Genomic DNA, 20,686 nt, shown 5'->3' with positions numbered 1-20,686 from the left:
TAGTATTCTATTGTGTAAATATACCACATCTTTTTAAAAAAATATATTATATTGATTTTTTAACAGCGAGGAAGGGAGAGGGATAGTTAGAAACATCAATGGGAGAGAAACATCGATCAGCTGCCCCCCATACACCCCCGCACTGGGGATGCACCCGCAACCAAGGTACATGCCCTTGACCAGAATCGAACCCGGGACCCTTCAGTCCGCAGGCCGACGCTCTATCCACTGAGCCAAACCAGTTAGGGTGTACCACATCTTTTTTATCCACTACTCTACTGATGGGCACTTGGGCTGTTTCCAGATCTTGGCTACTTATCTATACTAATAGGTAATATGCTAATTAGACCGGACATCTTCCAGACGTCCTCCCAGACAAAGCCACAGTGGTGTGGCCGAGGCAGATAGAGGCAATCAGGCAGGCAGAGAGCGGTTAGGGGCAATGAGGTCGGCAGGGGAGCAGTTAGGAACATCAGGCAGGCAGGCAGAGGCGGTTAGAGGTGATCAGGCAGGCAGGCAGGTGAGCGGTTGGGAGCCAATGGTTCTGGACTGCGAGAGGGATGTCCGACTGCCGGTTTAGGGGTCCCGGATTGGAGAGGGTACAGGCCAGGCTGAGGGTCCCTACCCCCATCCCATGCACAAATTTTATGCACCAGGCCTCTAGTTGCAAATAATGATGCTATGAACATAACAGGTATATATATTCGTTCTAATTGGTGTTTCGGGATTCTTAGGAAATAGTCCCAGAAGTGGGATCACTAGGTGAAAAGGTAGTTCCAGTTTAATTTTTTTAGGAAACTCCATACTGTTTTCCACTGTGCCTGAACCAGTCTGCATTCCCACCAACAGTATACTAGGGTTCCCTTTTCTCTACATCCTCACCAGCACTTATTTGCTGATTTACTGATGGTAGCCATTCTGGCAGGTGTGAGGCAATATCTCAACGTGTCTTCTGTGGGTTTTTATTTTTTAAATAGAATTTTTATAAATTTAGCTTTTAAGTTAGTTCTATAATCAATCATAAGTTAATGTTTGTGTTATGTGAGGTAAGAGTCAAAGTTCATGTTTTTCCATATGGATAGCCCAATGTTTCAGCACCTTTTATAGAAAAGATTACCCTTTCAATCACTAAATTATCTTGGTACCTTTGTCAAAACCCTAAACCAAAAACACTCAAAAATAAATGACCATAAAAAATATGGTACTATTTTAGGTCCCTCAACTTTTGCTTGAGAGAAAGTCTTTATTTCACCTAATTTTTCAAAAAATTTTCACTGGGTAAATATTTGGGAAAATTTTAGTCATTACTTATTCAAATTATTTGTTTTAACCCTCATACTCATGCCCCACTTCCCTTTTGGGATTTCAACTACATGTAAATTAAATTGCTTAATGTCATACTATACTTCTCTGAGACTTTTCAATGTTCCTTTTCTAGTCTTTTTTCCTTTTTACAACTTTAAAATATTGTTTCTATGTCTTCATGTTCACTGATCTCTTCTTCGACAGTATCTATTCTGCTGTTAATTCCATCCCATAACATTTTCATTTCAGAATATTGTATTTTTCATCTACAGAAGATAAATTTGATTCTTTTATTCTCTATTTCTTTCCTCATTACGTTCCTCTAAGGGTAGTTTAGCCTCACTTATTAAGGTGTAATACTATGACAACTCTACTCTATGCTCTATGCATTCAATGAAATCTCTCCACTTTAGCTGATGGGAAATGAAATTGAGCTCTAGGAATTGTTCAGCTTACAACTTCCCCAGCAATTGCTCTCCCCCCTGAAGTTGTGTTTTGTCTGGCCACAGGCAGTTACACCCTACACGTGTGCAAATTAAGTCCACCAAAGATTCAAGGGGATCCCTACACACATTTCTAGACTTCTTTCTTTGTGCAGTTCTCTCTTCCAGTACTCTGTTCCATAAATGTTAGTTACACCCTAACCGGTTTGGCTCAGTGGATGGAGCGTCGGCCTGCGGACTGAAGGGTCCCAGGTTCGATTCCGGTCAAGGGCATGTACCTTGAGGGCACATACCCAGTAGGAGGTGGGCAGGAGGCAGCTGATCGATGTTTCTCTCTCATCGATTTTCTAACTCTCTATCCCTCTCCCTTCCTCTCTGTAAAAAATCAATAAAATATTTAAAAAAAAAAAAAGTTAGTTACTTAACCTTTCCAAGCTCTATCACCTAACTCACTGAGACCATTGGGCTCTATGTGGCTTCTCCTACCAGAGTCTGGGAATTGCTTCAGCAGAAAAGTCAGGACAATCCTAGGGCTCACCTCGTCTGTTTCACTTCTTTTGGGGATCATAAACCTACATTGCCTGAAGTCCAATATCTGAAAATAGTTTTTCACAAATTTTGTCCTATTTTCTAGTTATTCATGTGGGAAGGCTAAACCCAGCCCTGTTATTCCTTCGTAATTGTCACAAAATTGTCCTTCCACTGAGCTTTTAGAAGTTGACTTGGGTCCTTTTTAAATCTCTAGGTAATTTTTATACCAATCTGTTCCCTAAAGATATTTAAGATACTTCAAAAAATGTCTCGTATTTATAGTTATTGTTTTTTAACTGTATCTAGTAATTCCAACATCTGATGGCTTTGTGTGTTAAATTCTCCTGCCTATTGTTTCTTCTGGCTTTCTCTCTCCACACCTTCTTTGTCTTTTTTTTAGATAGCTTTTCTCAAGCTACTCTAATTTAAAATTTACCAAAATAAAATAAAGTACAATGGGAAAAAAAAGTTCTGTTGAGGAGAGGGAAATATTGGGGGTAGTCTGTATATGATTTAATTCCCTATGAATTCTGGTAGCAGATTTTTCAAGGTTACACTGGTGAAACTTTTGACTCATCACCCTAAACCTTCACTCTAAACTTACCTGCTTTGTCCTCATGAGATCACTGGAGAAAACATGAGTAAACTTCACATTATTAAGAAATATACCAGCAGCAGCTGCTTGTTTAAATCCAGTTTCTGAAAGAGGCTCATCTACTCCTTGTCCTGTGGGATTAAGAAAAGAAACAATATCATTCAGAAATATAAGATACGCAAATTAACTCACATGTAAGAGACTATAAATGCATTTATTTATATTTTATTGAAATATTTCCTTGGGTACTTTTCCACATAACATTCCAGAGAACTGACGAGTAAAATTGAGCTATCTTATCTAATAAAAGAGAAATATGTAAACTGACCATCACTTCACAATGCCCACAGCCAATCAGGAGTGAGTACGTAAATTAACCTGACAAAGATGGTGGCAGCCCCACCCCCGGCCTCTCTGGGCAGCGTGCCTCCTCAGGGCCTCCCTGCCGCGCTCCACACCTGTCAACTGTCCTTGCAGCCTCCCTGTGGCCCAGCCCCCGGCCTCAGAGGCAACCCTCTGGTGCCTGAGGTCATAGCTCCTGGTGTCTGGCATCTCCCCCCACCCCACCACTGCCGCGCTGCTCTGGTAAACAAAACCCTAGCTTTGGAGCAGCCCTGCAGGTGCAGACACTCATGGGAGCTTCCTCAGTGCACAGTTAGTGCACCCCGGGAGCCCCGGGCCAGCCAAGGGGTGATGGTGGCAGCTGTGGCGGCAGCGGCAGGCAGCTCAGCTTTGTTTTGAATAGATGAAAGAGGCCACCTACACAGTAACCCAAGTTATCAGACCTCCCTCCTTCCTATCTCGCCAAATCAAGAGGGGAGGGGCGATGGGCGTGGAGGGAGGGCGGGCGGGCAGGAGGCGGAGGGCGGAGGAGGAAGAGGATGAGGAAGGGGGCCAGTTGCATCCCACTTTCACAATGGGAAAGTGAAATGCACTAGTGCACCCAACTTCTCCAGTCCTCCCCGCCTGCCTCGCTCCCCCTACCTCTTCCCCTCCGTGCCTCCCCAGGAGCACCAGCGCTGCACAGAGGAACTCTCCGGAGAAGGAGGGCCAGGAGGAAGTGGCACCAGAGCGCGCAGGGCTTGCCACCGCTGCTGCCACTGCACAGGCTGCCAGAGCAAGCCCCCCATCACCGGCAGCCAGGGGAAGAAAGGCCTATACTTGCATGAATCTTCGTGCATCGGACTTCTAGTAATCCTATAAAAGGCTCAAGTATTCAAATTTTTCCAAAAGAATGTTTGCCTAATGGGAATTATATGATAAAAATTCAACTGTCTCAAGCTTTCCACTTTCACATTTTCCTATCCCTTCAGTAGCTATATTTTGTTAATGCTGGCTCTTATCTCATGTTCTCAACTTAGGTGTTATATTTGGGTGGTAGGATCATCACCTAAGAAAGTTTTCCCTTGATCTCCATTGGCCAAATGCTCCGTATTGTATTACTTTCCCCTCCCTCACTCCCACCCTCCCCCCTTCTCTATTTTCACTTAAAAAATACTTTATTTCCATTAGATACTCTGAAGGCTTACCCTACTACAAAAGAACTAGAGAGAGAGAGACAGACAGAGAGAGATGTGCATTCCTGGGCTCACAGGATATGAGGAAAAAAAAATCTCCATGAGACAAAGCAAGAGTCCAAAAAACCCTGAGCACAAGAAAATGGAGTTGCTGTGATATTAGCACAGGGGTGGGGCGGGGGGGTGGGGGGGAAGGCTGACTGACACAGCAAGGTGGGAGAACTGGAGAACTGCACTGAATATTCCTGGAAATCAGAGATCGTGTAAGGGAGGCTAATGCAATTTCAGGTCAGCAGTAAAATAAAATGCAAATCCTTTTCAGAGCAAATCATCTATACTAATAAAAGGGTAATATGCTAATTAGACCAGATAGACTGGACATTTTCCAGACATCCTTCTGGACAAAGCCACGGTGGCGGGGGCCAAGGCAGAGGAGGTTAGGGGCAATCAGGCAGGCAGGCAGGTGAGCAATTAGGAGCCAGGAGTCCTGGATTGCAAGAGGGATGTCCCAGATTGGAGAGGGTACAGGCTGGGCTGAGGGACCGTGCCACTCCCCCCCCCACACACACACATTTTGTGCACCAGGCCTCTAGTTCTCAATAAAGGCTAACAAGTTTTCTATTAATTTAGAGCAAATAATAGTTTAGTCAAAGACTTAATCACACAAGAAATTAATCCATCATGAATGGAAGTCATAAAAATCATAACAGATTTAGAACCAGTAACACTTCTAACATTGAAATCAGGAAATACAGGCAGAATGACAAAAATGAGCAAACACAAACTCATAAAAAACTACCAGACAAGGTTTGAAATATGGTGGATGATGTGGAGCAGCAACAAACTACCAACACTGTAGAAGAGCCCCTGGATCTTATCAGGCTCAGCCTGGATGAGCGAATTCATATGAAAATGAGAAATGACAGAGAGCTTCAAGGTAGATTACATGCTTATGATCAACATTCAAATATGATATTGGAAGATGTGGAAGAAACTGTGACTACTACAGAAATTGATGAAGAAACATATGAAGAGATATATAAATCAACAAAACGGAATATTCCAATCAATGCTTTTTGTCCAGGGAGATGGTGTTGTGCAGGCTGTCCCTCCATTAAGAGTTGGTTGAAACAAAGAATATACCCTGTGTGGAAATTAGGAGACTTTATATGATTGCATCTTTAAAGGTAGAAGATATTCAAAAGAGAAACCTGAGTAAATTTTGATATAAAGAAATGACCAAGGATTCTTTTGCTCCTGAAATGAGTTTATTTGCACATAACTCACAAATTCTTAAGCTAAATGGCATTTTTATTTTTCTCCAACTCTTCCAATAAATGTGATCACCAAAAACAAACAAAAAAACAAAAAACTATCAGATAGCCTTCTAAAAGAACTAAATAGATCTTTTAATAATGAAAAATAAAATTCCTGAAGGAGAAAAAAATTTCCTCAGTGGATAAAGGGGGATCCAGTTGCAAAGTGACTTAATAAACTCCAAGACAGGCCTGAATTCATACCCAGAATACAGGCTGGATACAGATGGAACACATCTCTGATCTATTAGAGGCTTGACAGAAAAAATGAAAATTCCTAACTATGAAGAAACTAGAGGCCCTGTGCACAAATTCGTGCACCAGTGGGATCCCTCAGCCTGGCCTAGCTCTCCGACATCCCCTGAGGGATCCCGGATTGTGAGAGGGTGCAAGCCAGGCCAAGGGACCCCACCAGTGCATGATCGGGGCCGGGGAGGGACATAGGTTGTTGGCCAACAGGGGAGGGACTGCGGGAGGGCTCCAGGGCGTGTCCAGCCCATCTCGCTCAGTCCCGATCTGCCGGACCCCAGCAGCAAGCTAACCTACCAGTCAGAGCATTTCCCCCGCTCCTGGTGGTCAGTAAATGTCATAGCAACTGGTCGACTGCCCCCTGGTGGTCAGTGCACGTCATAGCGAGCAGTTGAACTGCCCTAGCATATCATTAGCATATTACATTTTGATTGGTTGAACGGCCAACCGGACACTTAGCATATTAGGCTTTTATTATATAGGAAAAATGATAGTTGAGAATTTTCAAGAAACCCACAGATAAATGAAATACAATGTAATCAAGCAGAAAAAACATTCTTAAATCCTATCCTATCTAATAATAGACAAAGACTGAAATTAACCGTACCTCCGCTATGCCTCCCATGGGCTAACCAGCAAGATATGCAAATTAACCGCCAACAAAGATGGCAGCTAATTTGCATACTGCAGGCAGATCCCGCTGGGCTGCCCAAGCTGAGATCCAGGCCTACCGTGTCTTGGGCAGGCAGCAGCAGGATTTGAGCAGCCACTCGCCCTAGCGCGGGATCTGGGCCTGTGGTGTCTTGGGTGGGGTGGGTGGGGCGGGCAGAGTGGGCAGGGCGAGCGGCAACGTGATCCCTGAGAGGGCACAGGTTGGGCTGAGGGACCCTCCTTCCCTGCCAGTGCACAATTTTTGTGCATGGGCCTTCTAGTGTGTGTGTGTATGTGTGTATATATATATATATATATATATATATATATATATATATATATATATATATATATTAAGATAAACTAGAATACCAAAATCAAAGAAGATTTTAAAAGTAGTTTCAGAGAAAGACAAATTACCTACCATGGAACACCATTTGGCTGAGAGAAGTCTTCTGAAGAGAAACAATAAAAACCAAAAAGCAACAGAATAATATCTCCCAGGTGCTAAGAGAACTGTCATTCTAAAATTACCTAGACCCGTAGTTGGCAAACTGCGGCTCGCAAGCCACATGCAGCTCTTTGGCCCCTTGAGTGTGGCTCTTCCTAAGCCTTAGGAGTACCCTAATTAAGTTAATAACAATGTACCTACTTATATAGTTTAAGTTTAAAAAATTTGGCTCTCAAAATAAATTTCAATCGTTGTACTGTTGATACTTGGCTCTGTTGACTGATGAGTTTGCCGACCACTGATAGACTAAAAGCAATTACACAGACTAGAACCAGAACTGTCTAGAAGAGAAACAACTGAAACTATCTTTACCATTAACCAGTCTGCACTAGGGGCACTTTTGAAGAAGATACTTAGGAGTGAAGGTCTGGGATGTAAAAGAAATGATAAGAGGAACTGGTAAATATACATGTAAATCTAAACAAACACCGTCTAAATAACAAATTGAACAATAATAGCTACGGCCTGTAGTTAAAAAGGACAGGACTAAAATACTAAACAAAAGTAACATAAGGTCTTTGTATTTTTCAAGAGAGTGAATATTAATCTTATATTTTATTAAGCATGAATGGTAAAAATTTAAAGAACACTGTTAGCCATTAAAAGAATAGAAATGGCTTATCATTTCAAAGCCAGTAGGGAAGGTGAGAAGGGGTTGGATAAGGAAAACACAAACCTCGCCCTCAGGATAACTATCCTCCCCTAGCATACCACTCGTCAGGTGGCTTAGACCCACAGACCTTTCCTTCCTAAGGATAATATCTAGGCTTCAGTTATATTTCAGCTCCAGGCCCAGAAAAGCAGCAAAACCAGACAAGTGACCCCTTGTTTGCCTGAGACCACCTACATTGACTAATGACCCCCTGTCCAGAAAGAGCACACTGGGTAGAGCTGATGAATATTCTTTTGACTCTTGCCTGAGACCTCCCCTAAGATTTCCATCTGCAAGAGAGAGACAAATACATCAAGACAAAGGATCCAGTGCATGCTCTCCCTCCAAGGAGCATGCCCGTGCCATTCCCACCCCCGTCTCCTTCCCCCACAGGCAAGTATCCCCTAACTTTTAAGGGACCCCATGAGATTTACAACCAGGAGAGCAATGGGCAATGGCAGCTTGTCCCTGGCTAACCCACTGAACCTCTCTACAAAGCCCCCTTTTCTCTGACTTCGTAGTGAACCAAAACAGCCCAGCCTAGGCTTTCCTGTTGATTCTATGCCCTTCCTTGTTTTACTGTCCTAAGTATATTTTTGCTGTCAGCATGGACCCAATACCCTTTGGCTCAGTGCTGTGTAGCTCTTCCCTTTGGATATCCCCCTCCTCCAACCCCTTTTCCTTAAATAAATTCAATTTTTCTTTATTCACCATCTGAGATGGCTGTTTAGCCTGCCCATGCACCACTGACATTAACATTCCACATATCAGCAACCAGAATAAAAGTAAATAGACTGCTCTTGCCAATTAAAAGACAGATTGTATTTTTTTTAAAGAAGAATCAAAATCAGTTACCTAGTATTTATGAGGTAATAACACTTAAGACATCAGTACACAGAAAGGTTTAAAGGAAAGGATGGAAAAATATATTTACATACAGGCAAATTCCAACCCCAAAACAGAGTAGCTATACTACTCTCAGAAATGCAGGACTTTATGACAAAAGTCTTAGTAAGGATTGTGAGCATTACTATAAATAAGTGGTGATCCAATTCACTAGGAACATATAACAATTTTTGAATTTGCATGTGCCTGATAACATAGCCTCTAACTATATAAAGGCAGAACATAAAAGCACACATTATGCCAGTTCAGGTACTAAAGGATAACTTGGCCATCACAGTCAGAAATATAACATGTCTTATTCATAAACTGATATTTAGGTCATACTGGCAAATTAGTAAACTTACAAATTAGTAAAGTATAGGAGATTTGAACAACAACAAAAGAACCTCAAGGTTGATTATTTGATATATAACTCCAAACCCAACAATTGGAAAACAGATTTTTCTCAAGCATGCAATGGTAGATTTACAAAAACCAACCATTTTAACAAATTTCAAGTAAATATTATCAAATAAAGCATGCTGCCAGAACATGCAATTACACTGGAAGTGAATCATAAAAGATGAAGAACAACAAAGCAAGCCCAGCTATTGGGAAATTTAATAGATAACTGATAGGTCAATAAAGAAATCAAAATGGAAATTTAAGATACTTCGTACTGAATACTTACGAAATTGCTACAAATCAAAGCTGTAGGTATGCAACCAAAATAGTACTTCCAAATATATAAGCCTGGAATGCTTAAAAAAGGGGGCGGGGGAGAGGGTATAACTTCAAGAACTAAGCATCTAACTTACAAATTAGGAAAAATAACAAAACACACAAAAGAAGCCTTACAAAACAAGTGTGAACACAAAAGCTTTTATTCATGTTCCATTGTCAATGTGAAATGGAATGAAGGACAAGGTAGTCAGGGACATGAGTCCAAAGAATAACCTGGTATGGACACAAGTCATTGGAAAACAAAGGTTCATTTTAACTATCAGATTAGTATCCAGTAGAGGGAGTCAAGCACACTGGGTATGAAAGTCAGTTTCTGCCAACCCCAGATGTCCCTAACCAAAAAAATTAAACAAAATGCTTTTATAATCTGGCTGAACGTCCACCAAAATATTCTTTAAAAGCCAGACTAGCCAGATCATTAGGGAGATTAAAAGATCTGAGTCTAAATTACCACAAGAAGGGAGGGACAATCTGTTCAGAATAAAGTGAGAAAGTTCTTTTTTAATCCTCTTTGTTACTACTAAAATTGAAATCTTAGCAGAAAAACACCATTAGCATCAGCCAGTAAACTTTGTTTCCAAATATAAATTCATCTTAAATCCGGGCAGTTATATTTTAAGACGGTTTTATCAGCTGCCTGGGCCACTTGAAGCTACCCACAAACACCGTGGAATGCCACTCTTTACATACAGCTCACTTAAGAGTCCTTGGTTACCATCTGCTCTGATCATATTTCTGTGGCTATAATGCTTTAATTCTGTAATCCCAGCTCATAACACAGGGCTGAGCCCATCCACCCTGCCCCACAAGACCCAACTAACTCCCATATCACATTAACACTAAAGAAGAAAGCAAAAATAATATACCAACCTTGAATTACTTTCTCCTTGTTTAATCTTGTTTGTCCACTAAAGTAGAGAGGATGGTGGGGGGAAAAAAAAACACCTTTATTAATAAATTAGGTTATTTTTAAGATGAGAAAAAAAAATCAGCAATCAAAGGTAATGCTATTCACAAAGATAGCACATGATAGCAACATACTTCATAATCTAATCTGTAAAATTTATTCTAAATGAATATTTGCAATCATTTAATGTATTTAATTGATAAGCTAAGAATTTCACACTGCCCAAATTAAAATGTATAGATCACGAATCAATCTTAAGTGAATTGCAGATGGGAAATTCTGTTAAAAATGTATGTGTATATATTACTCTTGTTAAATATTCTTGTAAATAGAAGTATGTTGACCAAAACAATTTTCCCAGGCAGACTCAAATATGAAGGTCAGTCTGTCCACTGCTGAACAGGATGAGCAAGTCCAGGGCTGAGAATAGGGGGGGGGGGGGGGGACATACAAATCTTCAGACCCCTGCCTTCTCCTAGGACCTAGGTTTTCTCAAGATGTTCCACTCTGTAGTGCTGACAACTGTCTGCAGACCACACTGAAGAAGTGGGGTTTGGGTAATACATGTTTAAGAATGAGAAAAAAACACACAACAATTTTGTAGCAAGAGTAGGGTGAAAGGACTGGAAACTTTGTCACAAAATAACAGTCAATTGGGAAGAAGGCAGGGTTACATGGACAAGACTGAGTGATAGGACAGAACTACAGTTAAAGCCACCATCAAATACACAAAAAGCTGTCAGGAGAATTCAGCTGAAGCTTCCTTGAGCTCTTTCTACATGCGAAACAGTGCAAGTAACTGGAGATACAGATGCTCAGCGTCTGCCCTTCTTCTGTGTGGACTCTGGACATAGAATTGGGAATAGGAGGTAAAAACAGTAAAAATGTTTCTTCAGAGCAAATGATTTCTCATTTGGAACCAAATGTCTACAGCCCCCTATTTATATCCTTCCATGTCAATGAGAAGTGGGAATCTTTGAAGTAAACTTCATCGCCATAAATCAGGCACAGGAACAAAACTGCTTGGGCTCTAGGAGCTGGGTTTGGGTCAAGTGTTTCAGTTTGTCCTCTGTTAAATAGGATAGATAGCAACAGCCTCTATCTCACATGACTCTTGTGATAACTGAGTGAATAGAGTTAAAGTGTTTAGAATACTGCATAGCTTTTAATAAGCACTTAATAATTATAAGCGCTTTATAGAGGCTTGGACAGAGGTTTATAAAAATAAAAAAATGTAACAATGCATTTCTCTAATCTTTTAAAAACTGTGAAATAAACAATATAAACAAATAAAACCAACACTCATATATTACCCACGTTAACAGATCACTGCCAGCCTCCTAGACCCTTTTCCATCACAATGTCCTCCACCCACAGAGGATCCATTATGTGGACATCTGGATGCTCCTTTACTTGCCTTTCTTTATAGCTTTCCCACTGGTGTAGAGCAAAGGTTACTTTAGCTATTGTTGAACTTTATAATGAACTAGAGGCCCGGTGCACAAAAATTTGTGCACTTGGGGAGTGGGGGGCATCCCTCAGCACGGCCTGTGCCCCCTCGTAGTCTGGGACCCCTCAGGGGATGTCCACTTGCTGGCTTAGGCCCGCTCCTTAGGGGAACAGACCTAAGCTGGCAGTCAGACATCCCTCTGGCAGCCCAGGAGCCCTCGGGGGATGTCTACTTGCCAGCGGTGAGCAGGCCTAAGCTGCAGTTGGACATCCTTAGTGCTGCTGAGGAGGTGGGAGAGGCTCCCGCCATCACTGCTGTGCGGCAGCCATCAGCCCGGCTTGTGGCTGAGCAGAGCTCCCCCTGTGGGAGTGCACTGGCCACCAGGGGGGCAGCTCCTGCATTGAGCATCGGCCCCCAGGTGGTCAGTGTGTGTCATAGTGACCAATCATTCCCAGTCGTTCTGCTGTTAGGGTCAATTTGCATATTACCCTTTTATTATATGCCTGGTGCATGGGTGGGGGCTGGCTGGTTTCCCCTGAAGGGTGTCCCAGATCAGGGGTCCCGCTGGGGTGCCTGGCCAGCCTGGGTGATGGGCTGAGGGCCGTTCACAGACTGGCCACACCCCCTTAGGGTGGGATCCTTGCTGGAGTACCTTGCCAGCCTGGGTGAGTGGCTGATGGCTGTTTGCAGGCTGGCCACAGCCCCTTCAGGGTGGGGGATCCCTGCTGGGGTGCCTGGCCAGCCTGGGTGAGGGGATGATGGCTGTTTGCAGCTGGTCACACCCCACTCAGGGTGGGGGTCCCCACTGGGGTGCCTGGCCAGTCTGGGTGAGAGGCTGAGGGCCGTTTTATGGCTGGCGGGTGACTGAAGCTCCTCCCAACCTCTCCTTTTTTTTTAATTCTGGGACTTATTTACCTTCTATGGCTGTCACTGGAGCTGAGAGCCGGCTTTAGCTCAGACCTCGGCTGCTGAAAGCAGGTTTCTGTGCTTTGTTTACCTTCTATATTTGAAACTTTGTTACGACTCCAGCTCTGAGATCCCAGCTGACTGAAAGCAGGTTTCTGGGGTTTTGTTTAGCTTCTATATTTGTAACAATGCTTCTTAGAGAGCAGCTCAGAGCCCAGCAGCGGCAGGCAGGGAACGTTGGCTTCCTCCGTGACTGGAGCAAGCAAGCCTCCTGTTCGAGTCAGTTGCCTGGCTGCCAGCCGCCATCTTGGCTGGCCGTTAATTTGCATATCACCCTGATTAGCCAATGGGAAGGGTAGCGAAGTTAAGGCTAATTACCATGTTTCTCTTTTATTAGATAGGATTGTCTCTTACAATATGTAGTCTTCTGCATGTTGCTTTTTCATTCCACTGTTCAGCCATTCGGTCGATTTGCATATTACATTTTATTATTATAGACTTCTAATAGCAAAAGATGGTAAGTAACCTACATGTCCATTAACAAAGTTCTGGTTGCCTTAACAAACAGTGGTATACCTACATAATGGAATACTATGTCCCCTAAAAAGAGAAAGATTGTATGTGAAGATATAGAAAAATCACCAATATATATTATTAAGTAGAAAAAGCAAGGTGGAGAGTTTTAAATCCATCTTTTTCCTCTAGTGCAAAAAAAAGAAGTCATCCTGTAAAAAATGGAATCCCAAGTATTGTGATAATTTTGTAATGACACTGCCCCTCCATCTAGCCATTTTTAGTGAAAGGAGAAAAAATAGCTCTAATATACTGAAGGGCAGAAACTGCTGCAGACATTGCTGCCTTATTAACAATCACTGGCATTCTGTTGGTCACTTCTGCCATCAAATCATTTTATAAACACTATAGGGCAGGAATCTAGAAACAGAATTTTTTTCTAAAAACATTCATAAATATTTAGTTTTACAGCTTTTATCAGCTTTATCAAGAGGTCTGTATAAATCCTTGAAGCAAGTATTTAGCATTAGTTTGCTTGGGGAGTGGAAAAGAAAAGTGGGTGACTAAAATAGTTTTACTATTAAACTTCACTTAACCAAGTTTGGCTGTGACAGCACAGAGAAGATGAAGGGAGCTGAAAGGTCAGAGGAATATATTTTGAAGGAGTCAGGACTAACACCACTCATTTTCAAAATCTGCAGTGTGATCCATTTCCAAAACGCAACACCCGACTCTGCAAGAATTCAAATGCTTCTGCCAAGAGGTGAGGTCTTATGACCAGCCATTTATAGGCCCTACAAATAGGCATCATTCATTTCATAGATTATCACACTGTTCACTTAAACAGGTATTTGACTTTATTAGTTCGGGCTTACATTCTTTGGCATTTCTTCAGAAATCACATAGAAAGTTTAATTTCCTAAGCATATCCCTTTAAAGAATTCAAATTCAACAGACATGAGAGACAAATAGTAGGAAATTAGTATACATTTGGGGCAAGTTTTCAAATAGATATGCTTTAGCATATATGGAAATGTAAAGCCTCACCTGATATTTAATCATGAGTACAGTTTTATTCTAATTCCTCTCCACAATTAAGTGAAAATATAAAAGATTCCAAGGGCTAGTAACATGGAGATATTCCCTGGGTGTTTGAGGGGAAAAAGAACCTAATATCTCAATTTGTGATATATTTGTTTATATACAGAATTAATCCTGGGTGCAAGGCTATGATCAATCCCCAGAAAGCAAATATCACAATAACATAACAATTATATGTTATCTTTATAAAAGTTTAGTAATTCATTACCTTTAAGTCATTCAAGTAAATTAAATTTAGTTTGTAAAAAAAATTTTAATTTTAAGAGCCAGTTAAAACTGGAAGTGAAATGGATGGTCTGCAGGCAAATGGTTGCAAACACCTACAAATAACATGTCAAGGGAACTGGGGGCTTCAATATATAGTGTAGGTGATGGAAATGCCAACACGCACTGGAGTTTTCAGCAATGCTTTGCTATAAGATGAGAAGTTACAGTTTAATAATATCAGTAGACTTGAAGTTTGAAATCTTGGGCATTCTATTCCAAAAATGATACACAAGGTACTTTCACTTCCAAGTATGATGAAGAATAGTAAACACACATATACAGAAACAGCACAAGATTCATAAGGGATTTGGTTGAACTTAAATTGCTTTCTTAAAGTTTTCTTGCATTACCTATTTACACTTCCAACTCAAAAAAATATTGATCATGCCATCAGTTTCAAGGTGTTTATCTTATAGTTATACAGAATCAGGTAACAGAAACTCAAGTGCCTATTCCCAATACTATGCTAAATGATCCAATCTTGCTGACTCCCATAAGAGTCATTATACTTGCCCTAACCAGTTTGGCTCAGGGATAGAGCGTCGGCCTGCAGACTGAAAGGTCCCAGGTTAGATTCCGGTCAAGGGCATGTACCTTGGTTGTGGGCACATCCCCAGTAGGAGGTGTGCAGGAGGCAGCTGATCAATGTTTCTCTCTCATCGATGTTTCTAACTCTCTATCCCTCTCCCTTCCTCTCTGTAAAAAATCAATAAAATATATATATTTTTAAAAAGAGTCATTATATTTAAGTATGGTAATTATCAATCAAGTTTGAAATCATTTCTTTTCCTGAAAGAATCATCTATTTTTAGCTTTGAGAATTCTAAAGGAGAAAAGAGAGATGGTCCAGAAAGGGGAGCAGCTTACCCTAATCCTATAGATTGTTTCAACACTTTCATTCCACTTGCCCACAAATATAACAGAACAAAGCAAACTATTCTTATCACTATTCACAATTATATGAAGAAAAATAAAAAGCCTCTAAAATGGCTGGTGGTATTCAAACACCCTACAAATACTAGTCTTTAATTCAATAAAATAGGATGTAGAAGAGTACAGTGGTTAAGAGGGTTGGTTGGGCTGTAGGGTCATGTTGCTTTGGTTCTAATTCAGCCTCTCCAACCCAACATATGACTTTAACCAAGTTATATGCCCTCGTCCTAACTGGTTTGGCAGTCAAGGTCACATGCCCAGGCATGTGGGCTCAATCCCCAGTAGGGGGCATGCAGGAGGCAGCCGATCAATGATTCTCTATCATTGATGTTTCTATCTCTCCCTCTCTCTCTCTGAAATTAGTAAAGATATATATTTTTTAAAGTTACATACCCTCATAGTCTCAGTTCCTTATCTGCAAACTGAGGAGCAATCCTTACTTCATTGGATTGTCAGAATTACAACAGTGCCTGACACACAATTTCTTAAGGTATTTTTTACGTGTTTTCTATAGAATCCTGTGAGGAATCAATTTAAAAAATCAAGCCTTTTTTAAGAATCAGGAAGGGGATAAAAATCCACATTATAACTTGTTTATTAGGAATCTGAATAGGGATCACCTGATTTTTCAAGAGGTGTTTTAACCCAGATTTCCCACAAATCCTGAGCTTCAATTATGTGCCAGACACTGCTGGCTAGGTCAGGGAGCCAGAAAGTGCTCTAACACCAGCAGAAAGGGCAATCAGGTCTCTAGTTCCCGTTCTGCTACTGATCAGCTTATGAGCTTAATTAGGTCATACAATGGTCATAAGACATTCTATAAATGAAGAGGGTAGAGAAGAGATAGGGAGAAATTCGATTCCTAGTTTAGTCATTAAGATGCTGTGAATCCTAGCCCGGTCGGTGTTGCTCAGTGATTGAGCGTCAGCCTATAAACCAGGAGGGTCGTGGTTTGAGTCCCAGTCAGGGTACATGCCAGGATTTCCCGCTCGATTCCCAATATGTGTGAGTGTGTGATGAGGGGAGGGGAGTGTGTGTGCAGGGTGCAGCCAGTCAATGATTCTCTCTCACCATTGATGTTTCTCTCTCTCTCCCTCTTCCTTCCTCTGTGAAATCAATAAAAAGATATATTTTTTAAAAATTAAAACCCTGTGAATCCCAAAGGGACAATTTCAGGTGATTCTCAAGATTTCTTCTTGTAAAAGAACAGGACAGCCCTGGCCAGTTTGGTTCAGTGGATAGAGGGTGGCCTGTGGACCAAAGGGTCCCGGGTTTGATCCCCAGTGTGGGGTGTGCAGGAGGCAGCCGATCAATGGTTCTCTCTCATCATTGATGTTTCTATCTCTCTCGCCCTCTCCTTTCCTCTGAAATCAATGAAAATATATTTTTAAAAAAGGACAGAAGAGATAGCAGTTAAAGTCATTTGACAAGATTAAAACACATTATCGTTCCTTGTGAGCTCCATGAAGTTAAAAATGGCATCTTATTTATGTATGTAACCCAGTCCATTGGCACATAGTGCCTACTCTAAATGTTGTCCGATAAACTATATATATATATATATATATATATATATATATATATATATATATATATATAATTTTTTTTTGAGGGTTAACAATTTTTATTAGAGCTGTCCTTATAGAAAGGTAAGTTATTTAATTCTCAGATATATTTCTTATCCGCCATTGTGCTATACACTCTATTTTTCTCCCGCTTAATTCTCACATTAACCCAGTGAGGTAGGTTTTATATTTCAGGAAACTGAGGTCGGAAATATGAAGTCAGTTTAGGGAAGGCCAGGTTACGAGGCTTCTAGGCGGAGCCACGATTCTTACCTCGGTCTATCTTGCTTGAAAAATCTGTGCTCTTAACCACCCTGAATCTCACTTCCCACTAACAGTCGGTACATAAGCGAAAAGAGGGGAAAAGATGAGAGACACAAAGACATATCAGCATTTGGCTCCGGGTGATGTTAGGACAAAAATATCTGTTCGGGGTGATGCGGTCGGCTGAGCCCAGGGCAGGGCCCCTTTTTCTCTCCCAGTAATGTAACCTCTGGAGGGGAGAGATACATCTCAGATACATGTCCGTGGGGCTGACTGCCCAGGCAAACGAGCGGGAAACGAGAAGGAACTGCAGGGACTGAGAGACGGGACAGCGAAAGGTAGCCGGCATCAAAAATAGCCTCCCTCGAGCTATTCTGCCTGCTGTCTTCGCAACCTGCTGGGAAGCAAAAACGGTGCACAGACAAGCCTGGAGACAAGGTTGTCTTTCTTCAGCTTTAGCTCTGTCACCAACAGCTGGGGACCCCGGCCATTTACTTGTCCGGACCTCACCTCCTCTGCACCACGGGGCTGATGATATTAACATCTGCCTCCCCGGCTCAGCGGTGCCGGGGGGGGGGGGGGGGGGGGGGGGGGGGGGGGGGGCCTCACAGGAAACAGCACGTAAGAAAACACCTGGAAAATCGCCCGTCCAAGCCAACTCTGCGAGGGGTGAGCAAGCAGGAAGAAACAGGATGGCAGACCAGTGGTCCCCTCACCCACTCCACAACACACAGTGACCAGCGGGGAAAGGGTCCCTGCGAGAGCAATACTCACTGCCGGACCACAGTCAGGGCGAAGCGCGTCATCGCTGGCCTCTCGTCCTCCACGCTGCGCCGCTTCTCTGCGCTGCCGGCTCGCCGCTCCCACACCACTTCCGCTAAACCCCGCCGGCCCGCCGGCTCCGCTCCTACTGGCCGAGGCGGGCGCCTACGTCATCTCCGGAAGGCCAATCAGGGCGGTGGGAGGCCCGCCAGTCGGCGGAGACTGGTGAGAGCTGAGGCCCCGCCCAGGCCCTTGGCGCTTGCGCCCCTGCGCGCCGGCCTGTGATTGGCGCGCAGGAGGTGCACGCCGGGCCCGCCCTGCAGCCCCAGGCAAGCTGGTATCTTGGAGGCGCTGTGTAGCAGATAAGGGAATCCACGCTCGGATTTGGAATCAGTCTGATTTGAGGCTGGAATGCAGCCATAGTCTGCTTCGGGGGTGTACAGTTGCCGACAGATTGGGTCATAGGAGGTGTAGCTGTCCACCTCTGACACAGGAGATGTAGGGTCAGCAAGGTCCGTGGACTTACACCACCACGTTCAGGCCCTCACTCCCCCTTGGCAGGCATGTTCCTGGAGCAAACTTCAGTCCGGCCCTTTTGAGCCCTCCCCCATCTAGACTAGGCCTTATCCTTGGACTGCTACGCCCAGTTTTCCCAAAGAATCCTGTAAAGCCAGCTTATCGAGAATCCCCTTATCCTTGGTATCTAATCACACTCTTCTTCCATCCTTGATTTTTTTTTTTTTTTAGGTTTTTTTTTAAGAGGTATTTTTTTAAATTAAATCTTTATTGTTCAGATTATTACAGTTGTTCCTCTTTCTCCCCCCCCCCCCCCCCATAGCTCCCCTCCACCTGGTTCCCACCGCACCCTCCCCACTGTCCTCATCCATAGGTGTATGATTTTTGTCCAGTCTCTTCCCACATCCCCCAACACCCCTCCCCCGGCAGAATAGTCAGTCTACTCCCTTTCTATGCCCCTGATTCTGTTATATTCACTAGTTTATTCTATTCCTCAGATTATTTATTCACTTGATTTTTAGATTCACTTGTTGATAGATGTGTATTTGTTGTTCATAATGTGTATCTTTACCTTTTCTTCTTCTTCCTCTTCTTGAAGGTTACCTTTCAGCATTTCATATAATACTGGTTTGGTGGTGATGAACTCCTTTAGCTTTTTCTTATCAGTGAAGCTCTTTATCTGACCTTCAATTCTGAATGATAGCTTTGCTGGGTAAAGTAATCTTGGTTGTAGGTTCTTGGCATTCATCACTTTGAATATTTCTTGCCACTCCCTTCTGGCCTGCAAAGTTTCTGTTGAGAAATCAGCTGACAGTCGTATGGGTACTCCCTTGTAGGTAACTGAGTTTCTTTCTCTTGCTGCTTTTAAGAGTCTCTCTTTGTCTTTAGCCCTTGGCATTTTAATTGTGATGTGTCTTGATGTGATTCTCTTCGGATTCCTTTTGTTTGGAGTTCTCTGCACTTCCTGGACTTGTAAGTCTATTTCTTTCACCAGGTAGGGGAAGTTTTCTGTCATTATTTCTTCAAATAGGTTTTCAATATCTTGCTCTCGCTCTTCTTCTGGCATCACCATAATTCGGATGTTGATACGCTTGAAGTTGTCCCAGAGGCTCCTTACACTATCTTCATATTTTTGGATTCTTTTTTTTTTTTTTCCCCATCTTCCTTTATCTTTATTTTTTTTTATTTTTTTTTTATTGCTTAAAGTATTACAAAGGGTATTACATATGTGTCCATTTTATCCCCCCGCCCTAGACAGTCCCCTAGCCTCCCCTATACCCCAATGTCTTATGTCCACTGGTTATGCTTATATGCATGCATACAAGTCCTTTAGTTGATCTCTTACCCCCCTACCTCCTGCCCCGCAACCCTCCCCGGCCTTCCTGATGCAGTTTGACAATCTGTTTGAGGCAGCTCTGCCTCTGTATCTATTATTGTTCAAAAGTTTATAATGGTCTCTATTATCCATGAATGAGTGAGATCATGTGGTATTTTTCCTTCATTGACTGGCTTATTTCACTTAACATAATGCTCTCCAGTTCCATCCATGACGTTGCAAATGGTAAGAGTTCCTTCCTTTTTAGAGCAGCATAGTATTCCATCGTGTAGATGTACCACAGTTTTCTAATCCATTCATCTACTGATGGGCACTTAGGCTGTTTCCAAATCTTAGCTATGGTGAATTGTGCTGCTATGAACATAGGGGTGCATATATCCTTTCTGATTGGTGTTTCTGGTTTCTTGGGATATATTCCTAGAAGTGGGATCACAGGGTCAAATGGGAGTTCCATTTTCAGTTTTTTAAGGAAACTCCATACTGTCTTCCATAGTGGCTGCACCAGTCTGCATTCCCACCAGCAGTGCACGAGTGTTCCTTTTTCTCCACATCCTCTCCAGCACTTGTCGTTTGTTGATTTGTTGATGATAGCCATTCTGACAGGTGTGAGATGGTACCTCATTGTTGTTTTGATTTGCATCTCTCGGATGATTAGTGACTTTGAGCATGTTTTCATATGTCTCTTGGCTTTCTGAATGTCCTCTTTTGAAAGGTGTCTATTTAGGTCCTTTGCCCATTTTTTGATTGGATTGTTTATCTTCCTTTTG

The 20,686-nt window shown here is 42.4% G+C and overlaps 1 protein-coding gene and 1 pseudogene across 2 annotated transcripts in view; one reads left to right on the top strand and one right to left on the bottom strand.

Moving 5' to 3' along the window:
* The window catches only part of TIGAR (TP53 induced glycolysis regulatory phosphatase), a 35,006-nt gene extending 16,779 nt beyond the window's left edge, over positions 1-18,227 (bottom strand). The window contains exons 1-3 of one of the 2 annotated variants that reach the window (XM_036299357.1): positions 18,080-18,227; positions 10,270-10,307; positions 2,884-3,005 (exon numbers count right to left, since the gene is read on the bottom strand). In XM_036299357.1, coding sequence (XP_036155250.1) covers positions 2,884-3,005; positions 10,270-10,307; positions 18,080-18,111 — 192 coding nt within the window. In that variant the 5' untranslated portion in view covers positions 18,112-18,227. The remainder of the gene's footprint in view (positions 1-2,883; positions 3,006-10,269; positions 10,308-18,079) is intronic. The other variant, XM_036299356.1, reaches the window with a different exon arrangement.
* LOC118650870 lies at positions 5,208-5,520 on the top strand (annotated as a pseudogene).
* Positions 18,228-20,686: the final 2,459 nt, after the last annotated feature.

The sequence above is a fragment of the Myotis myotis genome, unplaced genomic scaffold (assembly GCF_014108235.1).
Source record: "Myotis myotis isolate mMyoMyo1 unplaced genomic scaffold, mMyoMyo1.p scaffold_m19_p_3, whole genome shotgun sequence".
Classification (NCBI taxonomy): Eukaryota; Metazoa; Chordata; class Mammalia; order Chiroptera; family Vespertilionidae; genus Myotis; species Myotis myotis.
This window is presented reverse-complemented; position numbering and strand designations above follow the sequence as displayed.